The sequence below is a fragment of the Copadichromis virginalis genome, linkage group LG17 (genome assembly GCF_057382275.1).
Source record: "Copadichromis virginalis isolate Kocher_CV1m ecotype Utaka linkage group LG17, C_Virginalis_male_GT1.1, whole genome shotgun sequence".
Classification (NCBI taxonomy): domain Eukaryota; kingdom Metazoa; phylum Chordata; class Actinopteri; order Cichliformes; family Cichlidae; genus Copadichromis; species Copadichromis virginalis.
The window spans coordinates 39,691,916-39,712,102 of record NC_140634.1 but is presented as its reverse complement, the minus strand read 5'-3'; the positions used below and the strand labels follow the sequence as shown (position 1 = coordinate 39,712,102).

Here is a 20,187-nt window from a genome sequence, read left to right as displayed (position 1 = left end):
CAATTTCTCACCTTTCAATCTGAAGTTTTCAACTTGGTGTAAACTTACAACAAAAGTCAAAAGAATTAAATAGTCCTTCAGTTTCCTGAAGCCTTTACTGCAGACACTAATAAACATTGGCGCGTGCAGGAGATACGTGCGCCCACATGATGACATCAATCTTGGACTCTAGCTCGGATCAATAGTGGCTGATGGTTTTCATAATGAAACTCAATGAGTGAGAGCAGATTGCCTGGTCAATGGTTTAGGGAGGGGCTAAATTGTGTTGTTTTTAACAATTGGTTGTCCCCACCTGCTACTACCAGGTGGGGGTAAGAATAAGCCAATAGGCGCTACTTGGGGCGTGGCCTAGAAAAGCGTCGGTGCCATCATGCTAGCTGAAGAAGTCCTGTGTAAGTAGCTTTGCGAACTCGTGTACTGAGCGTTTTGGTGTCTTGGCTTTTTTATGCGCGTAGTGTCATTTTTTCCACAGTCACTGGGAAGTAAAATGGAAACAGCAACTTGTGTTTGAGGACGGTGATTTTTGCTTTCGAAAAGGACGTAGGACAGCGGTCTCGGTTTCCTAGCCTGTAAGCTAGCGCGGCCATCACGACCAGAACAACACACACCAAGTCCACAAGTCGGCGTTTGGCAGTTGGACGTTTCTGCCACCATCATGGAGAAGGTAGTTCGCATACCCCATGTTTATTACTGTGGTTTAAGCTGTATAGCTGGTGTTATAAGGCATACAGTAATTGTAAGCCAGCTAACTGATTCTACCGGCTAGCTGCTAGCCACACCTGCTCCTCCTGTTGGTATTCAAGGCCAAGCCGGCATCGATTTGTGCTCTTAGCTGCTCAGCTCTATCCTGCCCATTTGAAACCTCTTGATGGACACTGTGCGATATTGCATCCACTTTGAAGGTTAATGGCGACGTCGAAGGGCGGCAGGTTTGTTGTCGTGAAAGATGAGGTAACGCCCTGAATGCTGTATCCAGTCATCTGCAGGGACCTGTCACCTGCTCAGCAGCATCTGCATTAAGAGGAGCACACCTACGCTCATGTCGGTGGTGATGACTTACACTGTTGCTGTCAGCCGACACGAGTAAACTACAGCAGTCTGACTGCTGAAAGTCAGATGATTTCAGACTTGCGATCTTTGGATGTATGAAGTTGAAGATGAAAGACAAATGAAATGAGAGCTGCAGAGTCTAACGGTCACCTCACCTTCTTTCCACAGGCTGATTTCTTGAAAGGACTTCCTGTCTACAACAAGAGCAACTTCAGCAGGTTTCATGCAGATTCAGTTTGTAAAGCATCTGTAAGTAGCCTTTAAAATCACTTGATGCAGTTCTTTAAAGGTTTGTTCATGTCTAGAAGGCACAGCTCTAATTCACAGCCTCTTTCTGATCTCTCGTATAGAACCGCAGGCCCTCCGTGTACCTACCAACACGCGAATACCCCTCTGAACAGAGTAAGTACAGTTGAAACTGTAAAACTGCTGTGGTGATGTTTTCAAATGCTTACTAACTGTGGCTAAACTAGCACCCTGTGTAATGTGTTTTGTATGTAAAACATCTTGCCTGTGTTTGTTTACAGTCATTGTTACAGAAAAAACCAACATTCTCCTGCGTTACCTCCACCAGCAGTGGGACAAAAAGGTGAGCGTGTGCAGTTCTTTCATTTCTCTCATTTGGCAGAGACCACATCCTCAACTAGGGTTAGGGCTAAGAGTTGACAGTATTTCTTGAAAGAGAATGGCAGATAAAATAAAGATTTAGATTTTAAACTGCAGTTTGGGGAAGGCCTCAGTAAAGAGTGGCAACAGGTACTAATGCAAGAACCTCAATAAATGCTGTGTATAATGTAGGAAGGGAAATATATTGATGGAATTGGCAGGGCCGAGTATGAGCTGCGGTCCCACTCCTGAAATTCAAAAGTCTTTGTAAGGAGTCTTTATTATGTCTCAAATAATCACGTGCTATGAAGCAACTGTTCATCTGTGCTTCTGTCACTGACGTGTTGAAAGAGAGCGAGGCTGTGATTTTGCTGATTCCTGTGTAATCCTGTGTCAAACAGAATGCAGCAAAGAAAAGGGAACAGGAACAAGCTGAGGGTGACAGCCCGGCGCCCCCGAGGAAGATCGCCAGGACAGATAGCCAAGAGATGAACGAGGACTCATAAGTGCGCGTCGTGTGTGTGTGTGTGTGTGTGGGTGGGTATACATGTGTGTTTGCATCAATAGGGTATAGCCAATATAAGCAAAACCATAGGATAATCCCTCCTGCATGCAGACTTCCTGGTTTTTCCTGGACTAGAGCAGGATGTCTTTCCTGGCATGAAGTTAAGTCACTCCAGAGAGAATTGCAGGAAATTCCCACTCACAAAGCCACCATTTACAGTGTATGAAAATAACGTTGGTAGAAATGATCTCAAGTCGTGGAGGCGAAATCATTACTGGTGTTTTGATTGTGTTGGCTCTTCCCCATGTGGGCCAGTACACATGTATATGTTTGTGTGCATGCTGAGCTGTGAGTGCGGACTGCGAGTGGATGGTAGGATTAAGATGAGACGGACTGGACAGAAAATGTCAGACACTACTCTTAAAAATGTAACTGGTACAAGACTCGTGTAGCCTCTCTGTCGTCCGGACAGTCTGTTCTGATTTGTGAGTATTTTGTTACTGTTTTAATTTTATTTTATGATGTTTTTGTTGTTGTTTGTAAATGGCAATGAGCTTCCTGCCAGCCACAGTGCCCACCATCTCAGTTTCACTGCCCACTCTGCAACCACACGGGGGCATTGCGACTTCTTTTCCACACTGTTTGAATCGACAGAACCAAGAATGCACTGTGAAGAACAGCACAAAGTAGAAGCGACTCTTCCGGACCCCCACCTTTTTAAACGTGTGGCTTCTTTTGTTTGTTTTATGGTGAATATATTAATATCTGTGTTCTATCCTGGGACTCGTGCTTGTAGGATTAATGTTGTGTCGGCGTGGCTGAGAAGCAGCGTCACGTCTAGCACCTCCCTCTGGCTGATCGAGGCGAGTAAGAAGGGGATTCTCTCTCTTTAAGTTTTAGCAGATCTTTCACCGAAAGATGTGAAGAAAAAGAAAGAGCTGTTACGTCTTAATAGGAAAATACAGAAATGTGAGATTTCATTTTTAGTCGCGCAACTTTGGCAACAGCACAGACACTAAAGAGAAATGTCTATAGTAACGTGTGGGAAAGGGAAAAGAATGCATAACGTGTGTAAATAGTTACAGTAGCTTATCCGATTTAGTATCTGTGTGTCTGCCTTTTTGTAAAAGACTACAGAATAAAGTAGAGAAGAGCCCCAGTGTCCAGTGGATGTTATCTTGCCTTGCATGTTACTGTTTCAGTGGCTGGATGTTATAATCCTGGACCAGAAATAAAGTGTTTGGGGGGGGATTTTTGTGTGGAAGGTATTAGCCGAGAGGCCTTAAGACTCGGATCCAGCTCAGGGCCCGGGTCAGCGTTACTGCTCGTCTCATCTTTGTGACAGCTCCGGATGGTTTTTATTTTATTTTTCTCCCTTCTCGATGGAGAGCTGGCTGCTGTGAGCGTTTAGAGTATTATACTTTCAGCCATAGAATGCACAATAAGCATGCACAGCAAAGTGCAGCTGCCATCCTGCCTTGTTCCTTGTATGAGATTCAGTTTGTATTGGTGTCCATGCACCCAAAAAAAAGCTTTTCTTTTTCTGTCCTTTAAAAAAATCGTTCTTATCACTCCCCGGCTGAGTCACGACGTAACCACCTCTCTTTCCTGTTTTGTGGGTCGACGGTGCGGTCAGTCATCTTCATATCTACACTGTAAATACCCCGTCTTGTTATTTCAAGTATAAAAACCTCATTATGCTTCTGCTCAGACTGTTCTACACCACCCGAAGCCTTGCCCCACATGTGTTAGATCAGATGTTCTTTTTAGCTTTGCTGAAATAAAACTGGATTAAAACACTTTTGGTTTGTGGTACTTCAAAAATGTAAAGAAGCGGTTCACAACACATGGGATGCATTTGAAATAGTTTTATTAACTATTTGTCAGGTCTTACAAAAATATGACAAAATAAATTAAAAGAAATAAATAATCCCATTCCCCAGTATTTTTCTTTAAAAGATCTTTTTTGTACAGTGGTACATTGGAAGAGCGTATGATGTTGTGTAAGTGAGGCTTCCATGAAAATGTCTCGTCTTTGAGGTTCGGGTCGGGCTGTAATGTAGCTGCGGTGAGTCTCGCCTGTTCACATCCACTCTGAAACACAAACATTAATACGTCCATTCAGTCCTTTCCTGCTTATTCCGAATGAGACAGACGATGTCTGAACTTTTCAAAGAAGCTGTTCTGATAACGAGTCCGAGCTTGTGTCCTGATGCAGGCGATGCCTGCGCCGTGACGCTGCCGTTCCTCCAAATGTTACAGATCTCCGTCGCAGAACATGTTTCACTGCAAAAACGAAAAAAGTAACAAGCCGATGTCTGTTGTGATGCTCTTCAGCTTTACCTGAATAAGGTGGGAATGCACACATGGAAGTGACCTCGCTCGGCATCGGCGGAGCTATTCAGCGCACCAGTTCTGCTTCTCTATGGGACTTTTTCAAACGATGGACTCTTACGCACCATGAAGCCACTTATCCCTGAAATCCTGATGCTGCAAGAATATCAAGGGTTTTTAATGAGACTGTGCTCAGCTACGTCGTCACCGTCTCGCTCTGCTGCTCTTAAGATCACACCCTGATGATGTCACGTTTCTCTTAGCCTCGGCCTTCTCCATTTACATTTATAATGAACAGTACCTTCCAAATATTCCTAAAAATGATAACATGACTGCACAGACTATTTCGGTATTGCATTTGATGTCAGTAAGAACTTTTTGCCTCCCGGAAAGAACATTTTTCGTCTCTTCTGCAGGCGTGTGAGCGAAAAATGGACCAGACTTCTAAAACTAACACATTAAAGCTGTAACAGAATACAAAAACCTGTTAAGCCGATGCAGGTCGGGGCAGGTTCTTAACATTAAATAGGAAACAGGCGATCTGAGAGAGCTGACACTAAAACATAAAGGGAAAGAAAATGCATAGAGTGGATGAGGATGATGCGCTGGAGTTGGGGTTTGAGGTTGGGTTAGTGTCGAGCTTTAGTACTACACGTCAACTTCAACGCTGTGTTATTGCCCAAATCCTCGCCGGAGGTGAACGTGTGGAAATGCATAGTTAATGTTTCCGTATCTCGGCAGTGCGGCGGCTTCTGAATCCTCTCTGTGTCTCATATCATCATAAACTTGTCAGACTGCTTTAATTTTGCTGCCTGTGGTGACTAAATAACCAGCGCCACCTTCTGGAGACCCCGCAGAAGTGAAATACCAGCTAAGGGTAGATGCTGGGCTCATTGAAAATACATGGATCATGCAAACAATATGCAAAGTACAGTACTGTGAAAAAGTTTTAGGTACTCTAAGATGTTTGTATGTTTTTGTAAATCACATGATGCCATCCTGCTTTTTGAAAAATGACGATGACCTAAAATGTATCTTCAGTGGGAAAAGGGAGTCCTGCAACGCATGCATTGGTCCCTGCAGAAGCTCTGTGGTGACGTCATCAAGTGAGCCAGTAAATGCATGAAGAGAGACACAGCCCGACTCCAGAGAAGGATTCTGGGTAAGATCTCATAATGACTGAGCGACTGTGTAGTCAAATGAAGCTCCCACTAATGTAGGGTTTTTCTATTTACCGAACTCCTGTCAGGTAAACTGACATCTTTCAAAGTATTCTCACATATTTTAGTGCCTAAAACCTTTATAGAGTACTGTACGTCTTGGGTTAACAGTATAATCTGAAAAGTTCTGCACTGGTTAAAAAAAAGGGAATTCCCATCTTCTGCCAATAAAAACAGCTGTTCAAGAAGAAAAGAAAACGTGAATATTTTGAAAGCTCGTTGCTGCCGACTGCATGCACCATGTGAAAGGGGGAAATGAACAGAAATGCATTTTTTGCATAATGATGAGGCAGGCTGGTGTGGGCCCTCTGTGCCGAGGTGGTTTCTATGCAGGGCGTCAGGCTTTAGTGCAAATGTTACTTCTTTAACTCTGTGCTCGTTTGCCAAGTCTAGCTGGAGTTTGTGGCATGAGGCACCATCTGTGTTTACAAGGCGCTCTACGGACTCGGATGGAGAACAGCATGCAACGGGCATCTCTGCTCCTTTTCCTCGAAAACCGCTCGCTCTTCCAAAATACTGTGATTTTTACGACTTACTAAGCTCGCCGCTTTCTATTGGAGCAAACCGGGTTCTGCAAAGCTCAGACCTCACCTCTGCTTTGAAAATAAAGCTGGTGATACATCAGGGGCGACTGTTAAGGAGGGGCTTATGCGATGATTGACACTTAATAAAAAAACAAAAACACTGACTCATATTGCTTTTCCACTCTTCAGCTTCAGCACGAAAGCGAAGGGCCCAACAACTCGTCGCAGTTTAAAAATGAGACCGATTTCTAACGATCGCTTGTGTGGTGACAGCTAAAAAACACTCAGGAATTATCTGATGTACAATCTCTAATCCGTTCGTACCGCCATGTAAGCTTTTTTTTCCCTTAAACTCCTCCCCTCCACGACAGACTGTTGGTGTGAAGCCACCGAGATGTTTACAATTTCTGACAAGAAGAAATCAGGAAACAAAGCTCTGCTTTAAAGGCGTAAAAATATTAGAAACGCAGCTCATGCATTTCTTTATGTATTGCAGACAAGGAAGAATTTGAATATTTGTGTGTGTGTGTGTGTGTGTGTGTGTGTGTGTGTGTGTGTTCGGTCATGATAGAAGGGCTTTCGTCTTTCTTACAAAGCCTGTTTTTTTTTGTTTCTTTCTCTATTTTATTTTTTTTGTCTCGCAGCAGAAAAAGCAAACCAGAACAAGTCTCGCCTCATCAGCTTCTGCTCTCCTGCACCGGCCTGTGACAGCACAGAGGGCAGGTCAGGCCTTCCTCACAGTAAACACGTCACCTGTTCAGGTGAGATGGAACCAAAGACAAGTTGCGCTTTTTTTGTCGTCGTTTTCTAGATTTTAAAACCAGCCGCGTCCAAGTCTGATGAATGTCCGTTCTCTGCGCCTTCCCCTCCGGGTGAGGGGATCTCGTCCGGAACGCCATTCAAGTCAGACCGGGAAGGCTGTCTTTCTGTCGTCAGCGATGATGACCCCTCTCCTGACCTGGGCAGCGGAGCTCCGTTCGTGGAAGTCCCTCCCTCGGATTTCCCAAAGTTAAACAATTTCCCGGGGTTGAAGGCTTTATTGGGTGACTGAGAACGCTCCTGAGAGCTGCTACCTGATAATGACGATGATGACGGCGCCGCTGTCGCCGTGGCGCTGGCAGATGTGGTGCCGGCGGCCGCAGAAGCCGCAGCACCTTCCCTCTTATTCTCAGGCGACTTGAGGAATTTGAAGCTCAAGAAGCCGGGCAGTTTTGGCTCGCTGCCCGTGGGTGACTGTGGGGAGCGGGCGCCACCCGAGGAGAACTTGCTCTGCAGCGGGATGATCTGCTTCAGCTTCATCACATTATTATTGGCCAACAGGGAGCTGGGCCTCTTGGGCTTGTCCGACCCGCCGCTCCCTCCTCCGCCTCCACACCCAGAACGTGATTTGCTGCCGTGACCTTTGTCGTGGTGGTGATCCCCCGAAACGTCGCCTTTGCTGTCGTCCCGCTCCCTCTCCCTGCGAGCCATGTGCTCTGCCTGCCTTTGCCTCTCCTCCTCCTCCCTCTTCCTCCTCTGCAGCTGCTGGTAATGCTGCTGCGCCTGCCGCTCGTGCTTCTGCAGAGGAAGGGAAACGTTCTCACAATGCATTCATAAAGAATCAGCAGTAGTCAACTACTACACTACCGCAGCGCGACTTGTCTAAAAGCCCTTACTGCAGTCAGAATCTTGCATTAGTGCTCCCGGGGCAGCTACAAGCTAATCTCTTTTCCTGTGTTGTGCAGCACAGCTGACAACCTTTACAGTAACAGTCATTTTGCTACAATATCAAAGCAACTTTAGTCATTTATTTCCAAAAAGAAACAACTGCAGTGCTGTAGCATCATAAGGTTAATGAGGGAGACTTTAAAGGGCTTCTTCGAACTCCCTGAAGTCACCTTAAAGGCCTCCCTGCGCTGGTAATCCAGCTTAGCCATCTCCTCTTTGACCCATGTAGGAATGTCGGGAATAGCCACATGGATGATGTATTTCAACAGGATGGCAAAGTGCTGCAAACAGACAGAGAGGTGGAAAACAAGGAAGGTGAAGTCAAACAATTATAAAGTAATTCACATACAGTAAATAGGACACGGTGCCTCAAACGCCCTCTTTAAGCAACTTGTCACTTGAGGTCATTCTTGCAACATTTGGGCTCAAACTTCTTTATCAGGCCAGCACAGAGCTGCAGGCTGTTGACCCCTCTGGATGCAGACGGCCGGCACAGTGAAGCACAGCCTGTTTCTAAATATGTGACAAGCTGTAGCAGCAGCGTTGTGCACAGACGGTTTCAGGCTGGAGAAACTGATCAGGAGGGCTAGCTCTGTGGTCGGCATGAAGCTGGACACTCTGGTGACAGTGGCAGAGAAAAGGACATTAAAGAAACTGCTGGACATTATGGACAATGCTGGGCATCCTCTGCACACGGCCATAAACAATCAGAAGAGTCTGTTCAGTGACAGGTTGCTTCTCCCCAAGACAAGAACTAACAGACTTAAAAACTCCTTTGTCCCACACGCCATCAAACTGTTTAACTCCTCTCTGGAGGGGAGAGGGAGGGGAGACAGGAGGACAAAGGAGGGAACAACTAAGCTGTAGTGCCTCTTCACCTCACTGTGCAATACCTTGTGCAATACTTTTGTAAATAGTCAACAGTGCAATAGACTCAATACTTGAAATGTGCAATTCACTTGTATTTTAATTTTTTTATTCCTATTTATTCTATTTATCCCCTTTGTATATTTTATTTATATTTGTCTCTGTATTTATATATGTGTGTGTGTGTGTGTGTGTGTGTGTGTGTGTGTGTGTGTGTGTGTGTGTGTGTGTGTGTATATATATATATATATATAACAGTTCTGTAACTGTAACTTCGGTCGTTGCTGTGCTTTTTTTGGAAGTCGAATTTCCCAGAGGAACCCACCCGAGGGATTAATAAAGTTCTATCTTATCTTATCTTATCTTATCTTTCAGTTCCTTTGTTCACGCGTTTGGAGAGTTAAAACTGGTTTGATGTCATGACTGGCCGCCAATCTCATCTTCCTATTAGTAAACTATTTCCTGGGCTTCTACTTCATTACGTGTCATGAAAGTGAAATCTGTGTTAAACAGTTTACCGACTGATGAAGTGGTTTGAGTAAATGTTCTGTTAAATGTCCGTCCCAGTCTTTACAGGTAGGACAACTGTGTGACGGGAAAAGACTGAAAGAGCGCCGCTGTGTTTCAGACTGAGCAGGAAGTAGCTGCGGTACCTCGAGGATGACGATGGAGATGATGGCCATCTCAGGGCTGAGCCATGGAAAGAGACGCTGTAGCTGACCACACTGACCAATCAGGTAGCAGTTCACTATGATGGCAATCAGGCCCATGGCTTCCATCGCAGTCTGTGAACGGGAAAATAAAAGCTTTCCATTTTTTTCTGACTTTGTGCTTTGCTCTTAAATCAAGTTCAGCCAGACTCTGATTACTGATGAACTTGATTGGTTTGTTAACAGTAATGCCGTTTGTGTGTTAGTCAGCTCCCCATGTTCACACAGTGCATTTCTTACCTGCCACTGGCCGATGCTCTCCACACGGACTCCAAAGGGCCTCTGCAGGCCGGTGCAGAGCTTAAAGGCATCACTGCGGATCTCAATGATGTTGTTGATGAGAGCGCACATGGCAGCCAGAGGAAAGGCAGAGGAGAAGAGCACCACGTAGCCAAACTGGACAAACATCTCCTGGTAGTCTTGGAAAGTGTCCTAAGAAGGACAAAGTGGAGCAATAAGCCAAATGCAGTCTGTACAGTACGTGACTACATGGCTGCTGCGGACGACGCTGCATTGTCTGTGGACTAAACTCATTTGTAGATGAGATATATAAGATATAATAAGATATGGCAGTCATACAAGCATTTATAAGGTCTGTAGGATTCATGTTGTAGTTCTAGGATTCAAAGAGTGACCAGTTTTTAAAGAGAATAACAGAGAACGAGTCGTTCTGCCTGTAAACACCAGATGTTTAGAATGAACTTGTCACGGTCTGCGGAGACAGGCCATGTGGTGTAGGGGTGCAACGATACACAAAATTCACGGTTCGGTTCGATATTTTTTCGATACAAAACAAATGTTCATGCCTTTTTAATTTGTCATTTATTAAAATTATAAATATATATTTTAACTCAAAAGTACAGTTTTTAAATTTAATGTTGCTGAAACAAAAGTAATTAAAAAAATAAATATATCTCAGGGCTCGCAAAATTTCAAAATCCCTGGTAGCCCTTCGGGCAGGGACTCTTCAGTTTTTGGTAGCCCAAAATAAATTTAAGCAGCCCGAATAAAAAAGAGAGCAATTTTTTTGATTGATGTTTTGTCTCCTTTACAATATTATACATTAAAGTATAATATTGTAAAGGAAACAAAACATTAATCAAAAAATTGTTGAAAAACAAATTACAACATGTATAAAAATTACAATCATCAACTCAAATACTTGGTTCTAATTGAACAGAAATTTCTATGAACTTGTAAGAACTGTGTAGGACATGAATCAGTCTGTGTCAGAGCCTGAATTTGAAATTTCCACTGAAGTCACGGGTAAGAGACAAGTGGAACCAAGATCGAGGCCGTTTGCTTTTTGAAGTTTGCAAAGACTGCTAAATTTTGCCAGTGGTAGTTCACGCAACATAGTAGCTGTTCTAAACAGATTTTTCAGGTTTATTTTTAGTCTGTTATTTGCAATTGGTGTTTGTTCTGGGAAAGATATTGCAGACTGAGCAATAATGCATTTCTTGCATTTCTCATGGGTTCTAATGGGGGCCTTTCTTAAAATGACTGGTCCCAGTAACAAAGGCGCTTGTCGACTCAGAAATCGAGAGAAATCCAACAACACACCCGGCAGAACATTATGTTATTTACACGGGTGCACATAAGTGGTCCACATGTGCGCATTCGCTGTCAAAATAAAAGACGCACCAGATAAGAAGTTGCAGCGCGCGTTTGCGTCCATATAAAAAGCTGTTTTTGTCCACTAGAGTGGGATTTTCACGGCACATTCCACACCACATCTCTGTGCGTTCATCATTTGTTTGAAGCCAGCTCACCTCCTGCAACCACTTTTCCGAGAATACGCGCTTCTTTTGTGGTTCGGACTCCTTCTGACATTTGTTTGGAGGTGGAGGAACACCAAAGTAATTGCTTAAAGGAGCTTCTTCGACATCTTTAAGAGTTCTAAACAAATGTCTGTCCTCCTCCAGAAAATCTTATGTATGCAAACACGCGTTGCAACTTCTTATCTTGTGCGCGTTTTTTTTTTTTTTTTTTTTTTGACAGCGAATGCGCACCTGCGGACCACTTGTGTGCAGCCCTGGTTATTTAGCTCGTCATATCGCAGCCACAGAAATTCTTTTGTCCATGAAACCATAAAGCTGCACTTTCTTTTTGCCTTATAGTCTGATTTGTCATAACTTCTCCGTTTTGTGGTAAGCTTTTCTTTGGCTGTCACTTCTTCACCCTGACCTGTCTTATTTGGCTCAGCAGAACTGAAATATATATCCTGCTGCTTTTATACACACACACACATAAGCTCAGCGATTCTCTGCGCGATCAACCTCTCACATGTTTAAGCTGCGGGAGATTTCACTTGTCATGTTTGCATAGTAAGCTAACGATTAATAAGACGATGTCAGAGGAATTGGTGCGCAAATTATCATCACTCACAGATCAGTGCTGTCGCTCTCTATACACAGTTCGCACGATTGCAAAGTGAAAGCAAAAAAACAAGCGCAAATTCAAACGCGACTTCAATATGTCACATATTGACAGTGGCTCACCGATGCCAATGACATAATTACCCAGCTACATTTCTGAAAGAATGCAAAAGCATTGACATATATTTTTGCTTCCTACAATAGCCCGACGGGCAGGGAAGAGATAGATTTTGGTAGCCCGACTGGAAAAATCGCTAGCTCCGGGACGTTGGGCAGGCGATTTTGCGAGCCCTGTATCTGATTGAGGAATCACTCATCTTTGGAAAAGAGAGTTTATTACAGAGAAATGTCTCTTTCCAAAATAAAAGCTCTACTATCCGCTTCTTCTGGGCTATATTCTCAGCAGCATATTGTAGCGGGTCAGGGCTGCTCGGGGTTCTGTTTGTACAGTTATGTTTTGTTTATGTTGCCATAGTGACGGGTGACGCCCTCTCGCTGCGACGGTGTGTCCTTCCGGGGTCAGAGGGCGCCCTGTGTGTTGTTGTTGTTGCTGTGCGGTTGCCGCGCTGTGCAGTTAGCTAGCGGCAGTGTTCTTCTGCAGATGTCAATAAACGGCTGTGCTCCCTGGCTAGCTCACGGGAAGCAAGACCAAACGACACCTCCGTCTCCTCCTTGTCTGAGCTCGCCACAATATTAAACATATCAGGTCCCCATAAGGAGAATCCTGTGCTAACAGCTGTCTAAATGACTCGGCTAAAGTTAGTAGCATGCTTGTTGTTTTTGTCTTTGCACTAGGATGATGTCGGCGTAAATGTGCAGTCATATTCGTTGTGTTCCCACTAGTGCTGTCAGCGTTAATCTCGTTGAAATGACGTTAACGCCACAACACGGCAAATATCCGTTAACGAGCTACCCCTGATCACCCCGCGTGGGGCTAGACGGCTAACAAGTTAACGAGCTAACTGCCTAACACACTAGTTCCCACCCATGTAATTGAGCATTGCGTGGCACATCCAACATACTGTTTTACTTTAGTCCATGAAGCGCTTACCTTCAGGGTCATACGTCACATGAAAACCAAAATAGTTCCAAAGGCCAGATCTGAATGAGGGTGGGGGAGGTTCAATTTGCCATGTTGCAAGGAGAGCTTAACTTCTGTCTGCTAGCTTGCCCTGCGCTCTTCCTTCTGACGATGCTGTCTGTGTTGAGCGCTCAGTGGATCTGCGCTCGACAGTGCAGCCTAGGCGGAGCAGTCGAACACAGATTCACTGAGCGCTCAACACAGACAGCATCGTCAGAAGGAAAATTGATAAAATAAATTACAAATTTTGTATTGTTCGATACATATGCGTACCGAACCAAAAGCACTGTATCGAACGGTTCAATATCGTTGCACCCCTAATGTGGTGGTGTGTGTGATGGACCCAGGTGCGTACACGGGAGTGAACTTAACAGAAAGCGAGCCTTTATTATGGCTGAAGACAAAGTGAACAAACAAAGCAGGGATAGCGTGACTAAACTAGACTATAACTAAACTGGGAAAACTAGTACTGTGACAAACTAAGAAGACTCAGAGACTATGGTGATAACTGCAAAGACTGACCATGAAAACATGGAGGTGGGAACACAGACGACATGACACAGACTGAATGAAACACAGAGGCTGTATCCCGATTCAGGGTCTGCAGCCTTAAAGGCCGCATTGTAAGGCCGATTACGTCACATTGACGCAACGAAGGCTGTCCCAATTCAAAGGCTGCTCGAAATGCGGCCCTCAAATGCGTCCTTCATTTCCCTGAATTTTAAGGACGTGGCGGTGAAGACTTCGTGGCCCAACATATCCCAGAATGCATAGCACGGCGGTGGGTGTGGATAATTTTGCCGAAAAAAAACAACAGATGAGGGGCGGCCGAAGAGTAAACTGTTAATGATCCAGGAAACTTTGGCTTACATCCACCGAGGTCTGCGGGGATGATTATCACACAGTCAACATCTGGTACTTATAAAGTACCGATTTTATAAGGTTCAAAATATCACATCACATTTGACTTGATTGATCTGAACCTCAGTGATAATAATGCTGCACTGAGCATGTAAAACTATGCAGGCATATAGTGATTGTAAATATCACGTTACTCAGTCACCTCTGATCACTTCTTCAAATGAGGTCAAACTTTCAAGAAAATCTCTGATCTTTAAAACGATACTAAATATCACACTACAGTTTGGGTCCAAATATGTCACATTTGACCTCTGACCTCACTTGCATTTCCCTTCTGTCAGTAGTCTAAGGAGCTTGGAAAGACCTCTCATCTGAGAAGCTTCTTCAGTTCTAAATGCGACTGGTGGAGAATCTCAGATTTAAGCCCTGTGGGAGTGTCCCAAAGAGTGCCATGGACCCCCTATTGATCCTCTACCCAATCACAATCAGCCAAGGTGTCAGTTGAGCCGTACGTGCAGGGTGAGTACATATGTGCACTTACTGAGTACGTCTGCATGCAGCTCTCCATCTCCGCCTGAGTGAGCGTGGTGCTCTCTCTCTCCTCGGGGGGATCCATCCACGATTCCCTTTTCGTTTTCGGCTCGACCCTCTCGGCGCTCCGGCCTCTTCTTCTGTGACGCAGCGACGCGCTGCTCTCAGATCCAGAAGGCAGCGGGCTGGCGGCGGCGGCAGCATCAGCGGCCTCAGCCCTGCCCCCGCTTGAGTCCTTCACATCATGAATTCCGTTGTCGTCGTCGTCGTCGCACATTTCGAACATCGAGGCCGGGTCCATTCCCTTTTCCACCATGGTGGGGCTTCCCTCCTCCAGAAAGCTGCTGTCCACAGGGGGCCCACTGCACGCCGCCTTTCTGTCCACCTTAACCACGACATCGCTGATCAGTTACATGATTCAACCTCTAAAGCGTGAACGTGCTAACGCTGGTCACGCGGCACTGTACCTTCTCTATGAAGCTCACTTTCCTCAGCTTCAAGCCGCAGTCGATCAAACTTTCCTCCTCCGTCTCTCCTTCGCTGAACCTCCCGCTGTCAGCCTCGTCCTTCTCAGCTCCCTCCTCCTCATCAGGCACTCCACATCCTCCGTTCAGACACTTCTTTTCCCTGAGAGCAGGTGAAGAGACAGATAAACGTCAGAGTAACTGTGTGCCAACCTGTTCTGGCGGTCTGTGCACTCGGTGTCTGATAGCTATGAATCATAACTGCATGCGGTGCGTGAACAATAGCGGAGGACGATAAAGTGTCGTTCTGTCTGCAGCCGAGCGGCTCTGCTTGTAGTGACTAACGCAGTAAGTGTTGGTGTGAATGACAGCTAAACACATGAACGTCACGGATCTTTCAGCACACGCTTTCTTTACTGCATCATCTTTACTGAACGGCTCAGAGCACCACCTTCTTTCTGGCTGCCCCACTCCAGGCCTGGTGCCCCTCAGTCCGGGTCCTGGCATGGTCTGGTCAGTGGGAGACGCCATGGCTTTTCCAGCTGCCAGCCGGGCGTATTTCAGCAGCACTGAGAGCAGCAGGTCCCACACGGCTCGCAGCGTAAGCTCTCCCAGCTTGTGACGCTCATACAGGTAAGGCTGCAGCACCTCCTTAACGTTTTGAAGGAACTGGCGTATGATGAGTAGAGTGGCCAGCATCTGACAAACACAAGGCAGAGAAACAGCTGCAGCACCCACAGATCACAGCGCACTGATTGGAGCATTTAAAAGAAACAAGACAGGATAGATGACAGTGGACAGAGCGCAGGAGGAGCAGCGAGAGAGGACTTAATAAAATAAGGTGAAAACATTTAAAATAAAGAGACATGTATGCAGACTGTGTGCTCAAGGCAAGCTCCGCCTGAATGGTTCCCTATTCCAAGCAGTAGGAGGGACCCTGTAATCGGGGGTCCTGAGGTGTTAGGCAGCAATCGCTGTGTCACATTCGAACTCTAAAAAGCACAGCAGCCTCTCACCTACAGACCTCGCTGCACACGGCAGACACGAACGAACCAACTAAACTGCTCCACCAAGCCGAGACACAAAGCGACGCACAATAATTACACCTCCGCCCTGTGACAGGCTCGAGTGAAAAGTTCATCAGTCTTGAAACTAAAGTTTCTTTAGACGCAGCAGTCAAGACGTGCGACGGGCTTATTTGTGGACAGCTGACTAGAAACCTCAAAGTTGTCATGTTTTCCCGGCTCTGTCACGGACGCTTCATGCAACAGGAGACGCTGCGGCACCCACGGCCCGGTCCCTCGTCCAAATACTTTGACCTGTGGGCGAACGGGAGGTGTCCAGAACAGGAACTGACGGGAAGCAGAACGGCTACAAATAAAATCTCATGCTGAGTCCAACACAGACACAGTTCTTTGTTTCTGAAAAAGTCATCTGGAAGAAGACATATACATTATGCGTGACAATAAGTACAGAGATTAAGATTAAACGGGTAACTGAACACAACTATACTCTTATCATTTTGGGATTCATTACCATTTTTTAATAAACCTTCATGTGAACGTGTCTCTGTGCACAAAGTATTTATTTAGCTTTACAAAATAAAGTTTCTTAAGAGTTTAATCTGGTCAAACTCAGTGATCTCCTGCTTTCTACAACAAAAAATGTTTCTTTGTTTCTCTGATCTTGTCAATAAGCACAGAAAAAGAAACCGAGTTGCATCAAACCATAACTGAGCTTTAACAGTCAAAGCCAAGAGTTTAATATGTCTTCAATCATATAATACACACACGCAGAGGTTAGACAGCGACTGCATCACCACAAAGCTCACGATCCATTGTTGCCTTTAATCTGAAAGCAGCTCCTTCAGGTCAAACGCTGATGCACAACACGCTGCGCAGAAGATGCTACAGCACAGAATCAGAGAGCATACAGGACATAATCAATAATGGACAGCACAGGGACTGAGAGGCGGAGACGCTGCTCTCTGATTGCTAACATCTCAGTCACGTAACAGCTGACGTCTCTCTCATCAACTGGAAACAAGAAAAGTCTCACGTGTTTTAAATGATTTTAGCCTTTCATGGTACTTCCAGTAAATCAGAAAGCTTTACCGACATGTGGAGAGCCTGAGCTGTGCTGGTGTAAACTGGGAAAACTGGGAAGTCAGCTGACATCGAGAGTCCGAAAGGTGGAGCAGATGGTGAGAAGCTGAGGGACAAGATGACTCACAGAGGGAAAAAAGCCCAAGAAAGAAATCCACAATTCCCATCACAAGGAATACCAGGAAGACCGATCTTCAGATGAAAGGACCCAATAGAAGAAGTAAGAAGAGGCGCGTTTTGAGAGTTGATGTCATTGAATATAAAGTTGGTTTTAGATAATCAGACAGTATCTGCTGACAGCTACAAAGTCCCAAGTCTCCCAAATACAGAGATGTAATGAAAACAGCCCTGCAGCCATTTAACAGCGTGGAGGTTTGGAGCTCCAGCACACGTTCTTTCCAAGCACACCTGCTCACCGATTGGCACCAAGCTGGCATGCAAAGGCATAACGGAGGTGGTCAGAAACAGACCTCTGACCTTCCCTACGCGTAACAGGGATCGTACTTTGTTCCCGAGCAAAGCCCTGAAGAACCAGGGAACAGAGACCACCAGCATCTTGATCTTCAGGGAGACGTGAGGCAGCACATTGACCCGGACCTGCCGCTGCAGACTCCTGATCAGAGACAACACCAGCAGCATCTTCCACAAACGGACAAACGCACGGATGTGCGGATTAATGACGACGTCGACGAGTGAGTGCGAGTGTCTGAGCGGCGGAAACGTCTCACCTCTTTCAGGCGCTCCATGTCTTTGAGGTAGAATCCGATGTAAAAAAGGCTGAGATAGGAATTTACAAACTGAAACTGCAAGAGACAGAAAGGCCAGGTGTGATTAAACAGGAAGAGGAATTAGCTCCACCCAATCCCACAGCAAAGGACGACACTTACAAGAACCATTTTGATGATGAGATTTTTCTCATAGGCACTCTGGAGTCTATAGTTTTCTGTGGAAACACAACATCAGCGTAACACACCTGGCGAGCCATTAAAAACATGCAGCACAGTAAAAGCTTCAATCATTGACTGCTTAATTAGTAACTAATGAACCGTAGAGCTTCACCCCTTTATTTGAGCGCTCAAAGCACTTCTACACACACTCACACACACACACACACACACACACACACACACACACTCACACACACTCACACACACACTGATGGACACATCGTGTCCAGACCGCAGGAACCTTCTGATTCGTGCGGCCTGCTCGACCTCTCGAGCCACAGCCAGCTCAGCGCTCAAAAGGAATTGCCAGCGATCCATAACTAATATTAATAACTAATATTAATAACTAATATTAATAACTAATATTAAGGACGCGACTTTCAGGAGATCATCTTGAGTAAGAGACGCTCTGCTCTGAATCTGCGGTTACGTTTTGCCGGCCTAGAAGCTCGGCGCTCACCCATGTCATTGAGCCAGCAGGCGATCTTCCTGTACACCTCATCACACGCAGTCACAGTGATAGCGAGCATGATTTTGGGGATGAAGCGAGCCAGCCGAGGCATTTCCTTGATCCCCATCACAAACTCCTGCAGAGACACAAATACAACTTCTCAGCCCCCAAAGGCAATAAACACTCCCATTCTATGAAGCGTGGAGTCTATTTGTTTATTATTAGTTACTGTCTGTGGTTTTTGGTTTCGTAGCTTCTTTAAAATGCTTCATTACGTCAAACTCTAAAAGAAATCTGACAAAAGAAGATGATTTTCTTGCGTTAAATTTGCTGCTGTATTCATCAAAGCGGGACACAACAAAGAGAACAGATGCTGACAGCTGGACTGACCTGCAGCTCAAAGCAGATGAGCATGACCAGGAAGACAAAACAGAGACAGAGGATACAGATGGGCAGGCTGACCAGCCACCTGAATAGACGCCTCCGCCACGGAGGATAGTAGAACTCCTCGCATCCCGTTATAGGACTGCAGCGCTTGATTCCCTGCAGACAGAGGATATGAAACAGCGTAAAGAGGAGAGGCTGGAGGGAAAACGCACAAAGCACTCATTTGAGTTCTCAAAGGTAAAATGTGAAGCGGAGCCTTCAGCCAGCCGTCACACAGGAGACTCGCTGCCTTTGTTGTTGGCTTTAAATGCTCCTTTTTGATAAAGACAATATTTTAGGGGTGGGTCAGGAGACCCTGGGCCCCACATTAGTGACGCTGTTAGATAATCACAGTAACATATTTGTTTTGTGCTTTTTCTCCTCTTTGCATTTGCACATGAAGAAGCACGTTTCACATAAACGGACTGTTTTCTACTCTCACTGCTCAAAGCACTTTAAACAACTCGCCTCATTGACTCACATCGACACTGTGGTGAAGTTCTCCTTCTTTCAGCTGAGGCAGCCATCAAACATTAAACCCGTCCTGTTGACACTCTGATCTGAGCATTTACTGCAATTCATCGGCTTCCATTAAGTTTTGAACCCATTTTAAAATTCTTGTATTTGTTTTTAAGTCTTAATGGTCTCGCTTCTTATTATTTGTCTGAGCTGCTTCACCCTTACGTGCCGTCTCGTGCTCTTAGATCAGCTAGCTGTCCCAGAAACATTTTAGAAACCCAGAGGAGACCGAGTCTTTGCAGCTTTGTCTCCCAAAATGTGGAATGAGCTTCCTCTGGAGCTCAGGCAGGCTCCATCCCTCGCTGCTTTTAAAGCTCATTTAAAAACACACCTGTCCTCCTCGGCCCGTGTGAGTTGTCGTCTTTGTTTTTGCCCTGTGTACCCATTTATTCTTTTGTTCTCTTAGTTTGGTACAGCACGTTGATCAGCTGTGATGTTGTTTTTGAAGTGAAATTCTCACAAACACTGTTTATGCTTTTTGTACTGAAGTGCTTTCTATCTAACAGTCATACTTCATTATTTTCTTTCCCGAGGATTCGGCTGCAGGCTGGAGCAGCCAGCGATCAAACCACCGACCCTGCGATTAGTGGACGACCTGCTCGACTCCTGAGCTACAGCCACCCCAATCAATCAATCAATCAATCAATCAATCCTCAGTTCCACTTCTGACATCTCCTTGTAGTGGAAGAGTAACTAAAGCTGTTCCCAAAGTACATAATTAAAGTTTTTGTGAATAAAGCAGAAGAAAAAAGGAAACTGTGCAGCTGTCAGCATCATTCTGATTCGCTCGCTATCATTGGTGAGCATTTAACAACAGGTCGTCTATTTTCAGCTGTAGTCCTGCAGGGATGTTTTCCCATAACAAGGACAGCATGTAACCAGTTTCTCCAGTGTGTTATAC

The 20,187-nt window shown here is 45.3% G+C and overlaps 2 protein-coding genes across 5 annotated transcripts in view; one reads left to right on the top strand and one right to left on the bottom strand.

Moving 5' to 3' along the window:
* Positions 1-317: 317 nt before the first annotated feature.
* Positions 318-4,913, top strand: dda1 (DET1 and DDB1 associated 1). 2 transcript variants are annotated; one of them, XM_085436872.1, is made up of 6 exons: positions 320-392; positions 473-664; positions 1,219-1,299; positions 1,401-1,452; positions 1,578-1,639; positions 2,058-4,913. In XM_085436872.1, exons 2-6 carry the CDS (start codon positions 656-658, stop codon positions 2,160-2,162), a joined length of 309 nt encoding a protein of 102 aa, XP_085292998.1. In that variant the 5' UTR covers positions 320-392; positions 473-655; the 3' UTR covers positions 2,163-4,913. The 2 variants fall into 2 exon arrangements, with proteins under 2 accessions (XP_085292997.1, XP_085292998.1); XM_085436871.1 differs by having other exon boundaries at positions 318-664.
* The window catches only part of ano8b (anoctamin 8b), a 43,587-nt gene continuing 27,414 nt past the window's right edge, over positions 4,015-20,187 (bottom strand). For 2 of the 3 annotated variants that reach the window (XM_085436865.1, XM_085436866.1), the window contains exons 9-19: positions 18,732-18,884; positions 18,351-18,477; positions 17,831-17,886; positions 17,672-17,746; positions 15,290-15,537; positions 14,842-15,001; positions 14,385-14,759; positions 9,764-9,955; positions 9,467-9,598; positions 8,117-8,227; positions 4,015-7,796 (exon numbers count right to left, since the gene is read on the bottom strand). In XM_085436865.1, the coding sequence (XP_085292991.1) occupies positions 7,047-7,796; positions 8,117-8,227; positions 9,467-9,598; positions 9,764-9,955; positions 14,385-14,759; positions 14,842-15,001; positions 15,290-15,537; positions 17,672-17,746; positions 17,831-17,886; positions 18,351-18,477; positions 18,732-18,884 (2,379 nt within the window). In that variant the 3' untranslated portion in view covers positions 4,015-7,046. Of the gene's footprint in view, positions 7,797-8,116; positions 8,228-9,466; positions 9,599-9,763; positions 9,956-14,384; positions 14,760-14,841; positions 15,002-15,289; positions 15,538-17,447; positions 17,583-17,671; positions 17,747-17,830; positions 17,887-18,350; positions 18,478-18,731; positions 18,885-20,187 lie in introns of all 3 variants that reach the window. The other variant, XM_085436867.1, reaches the window with a different exon arrangement.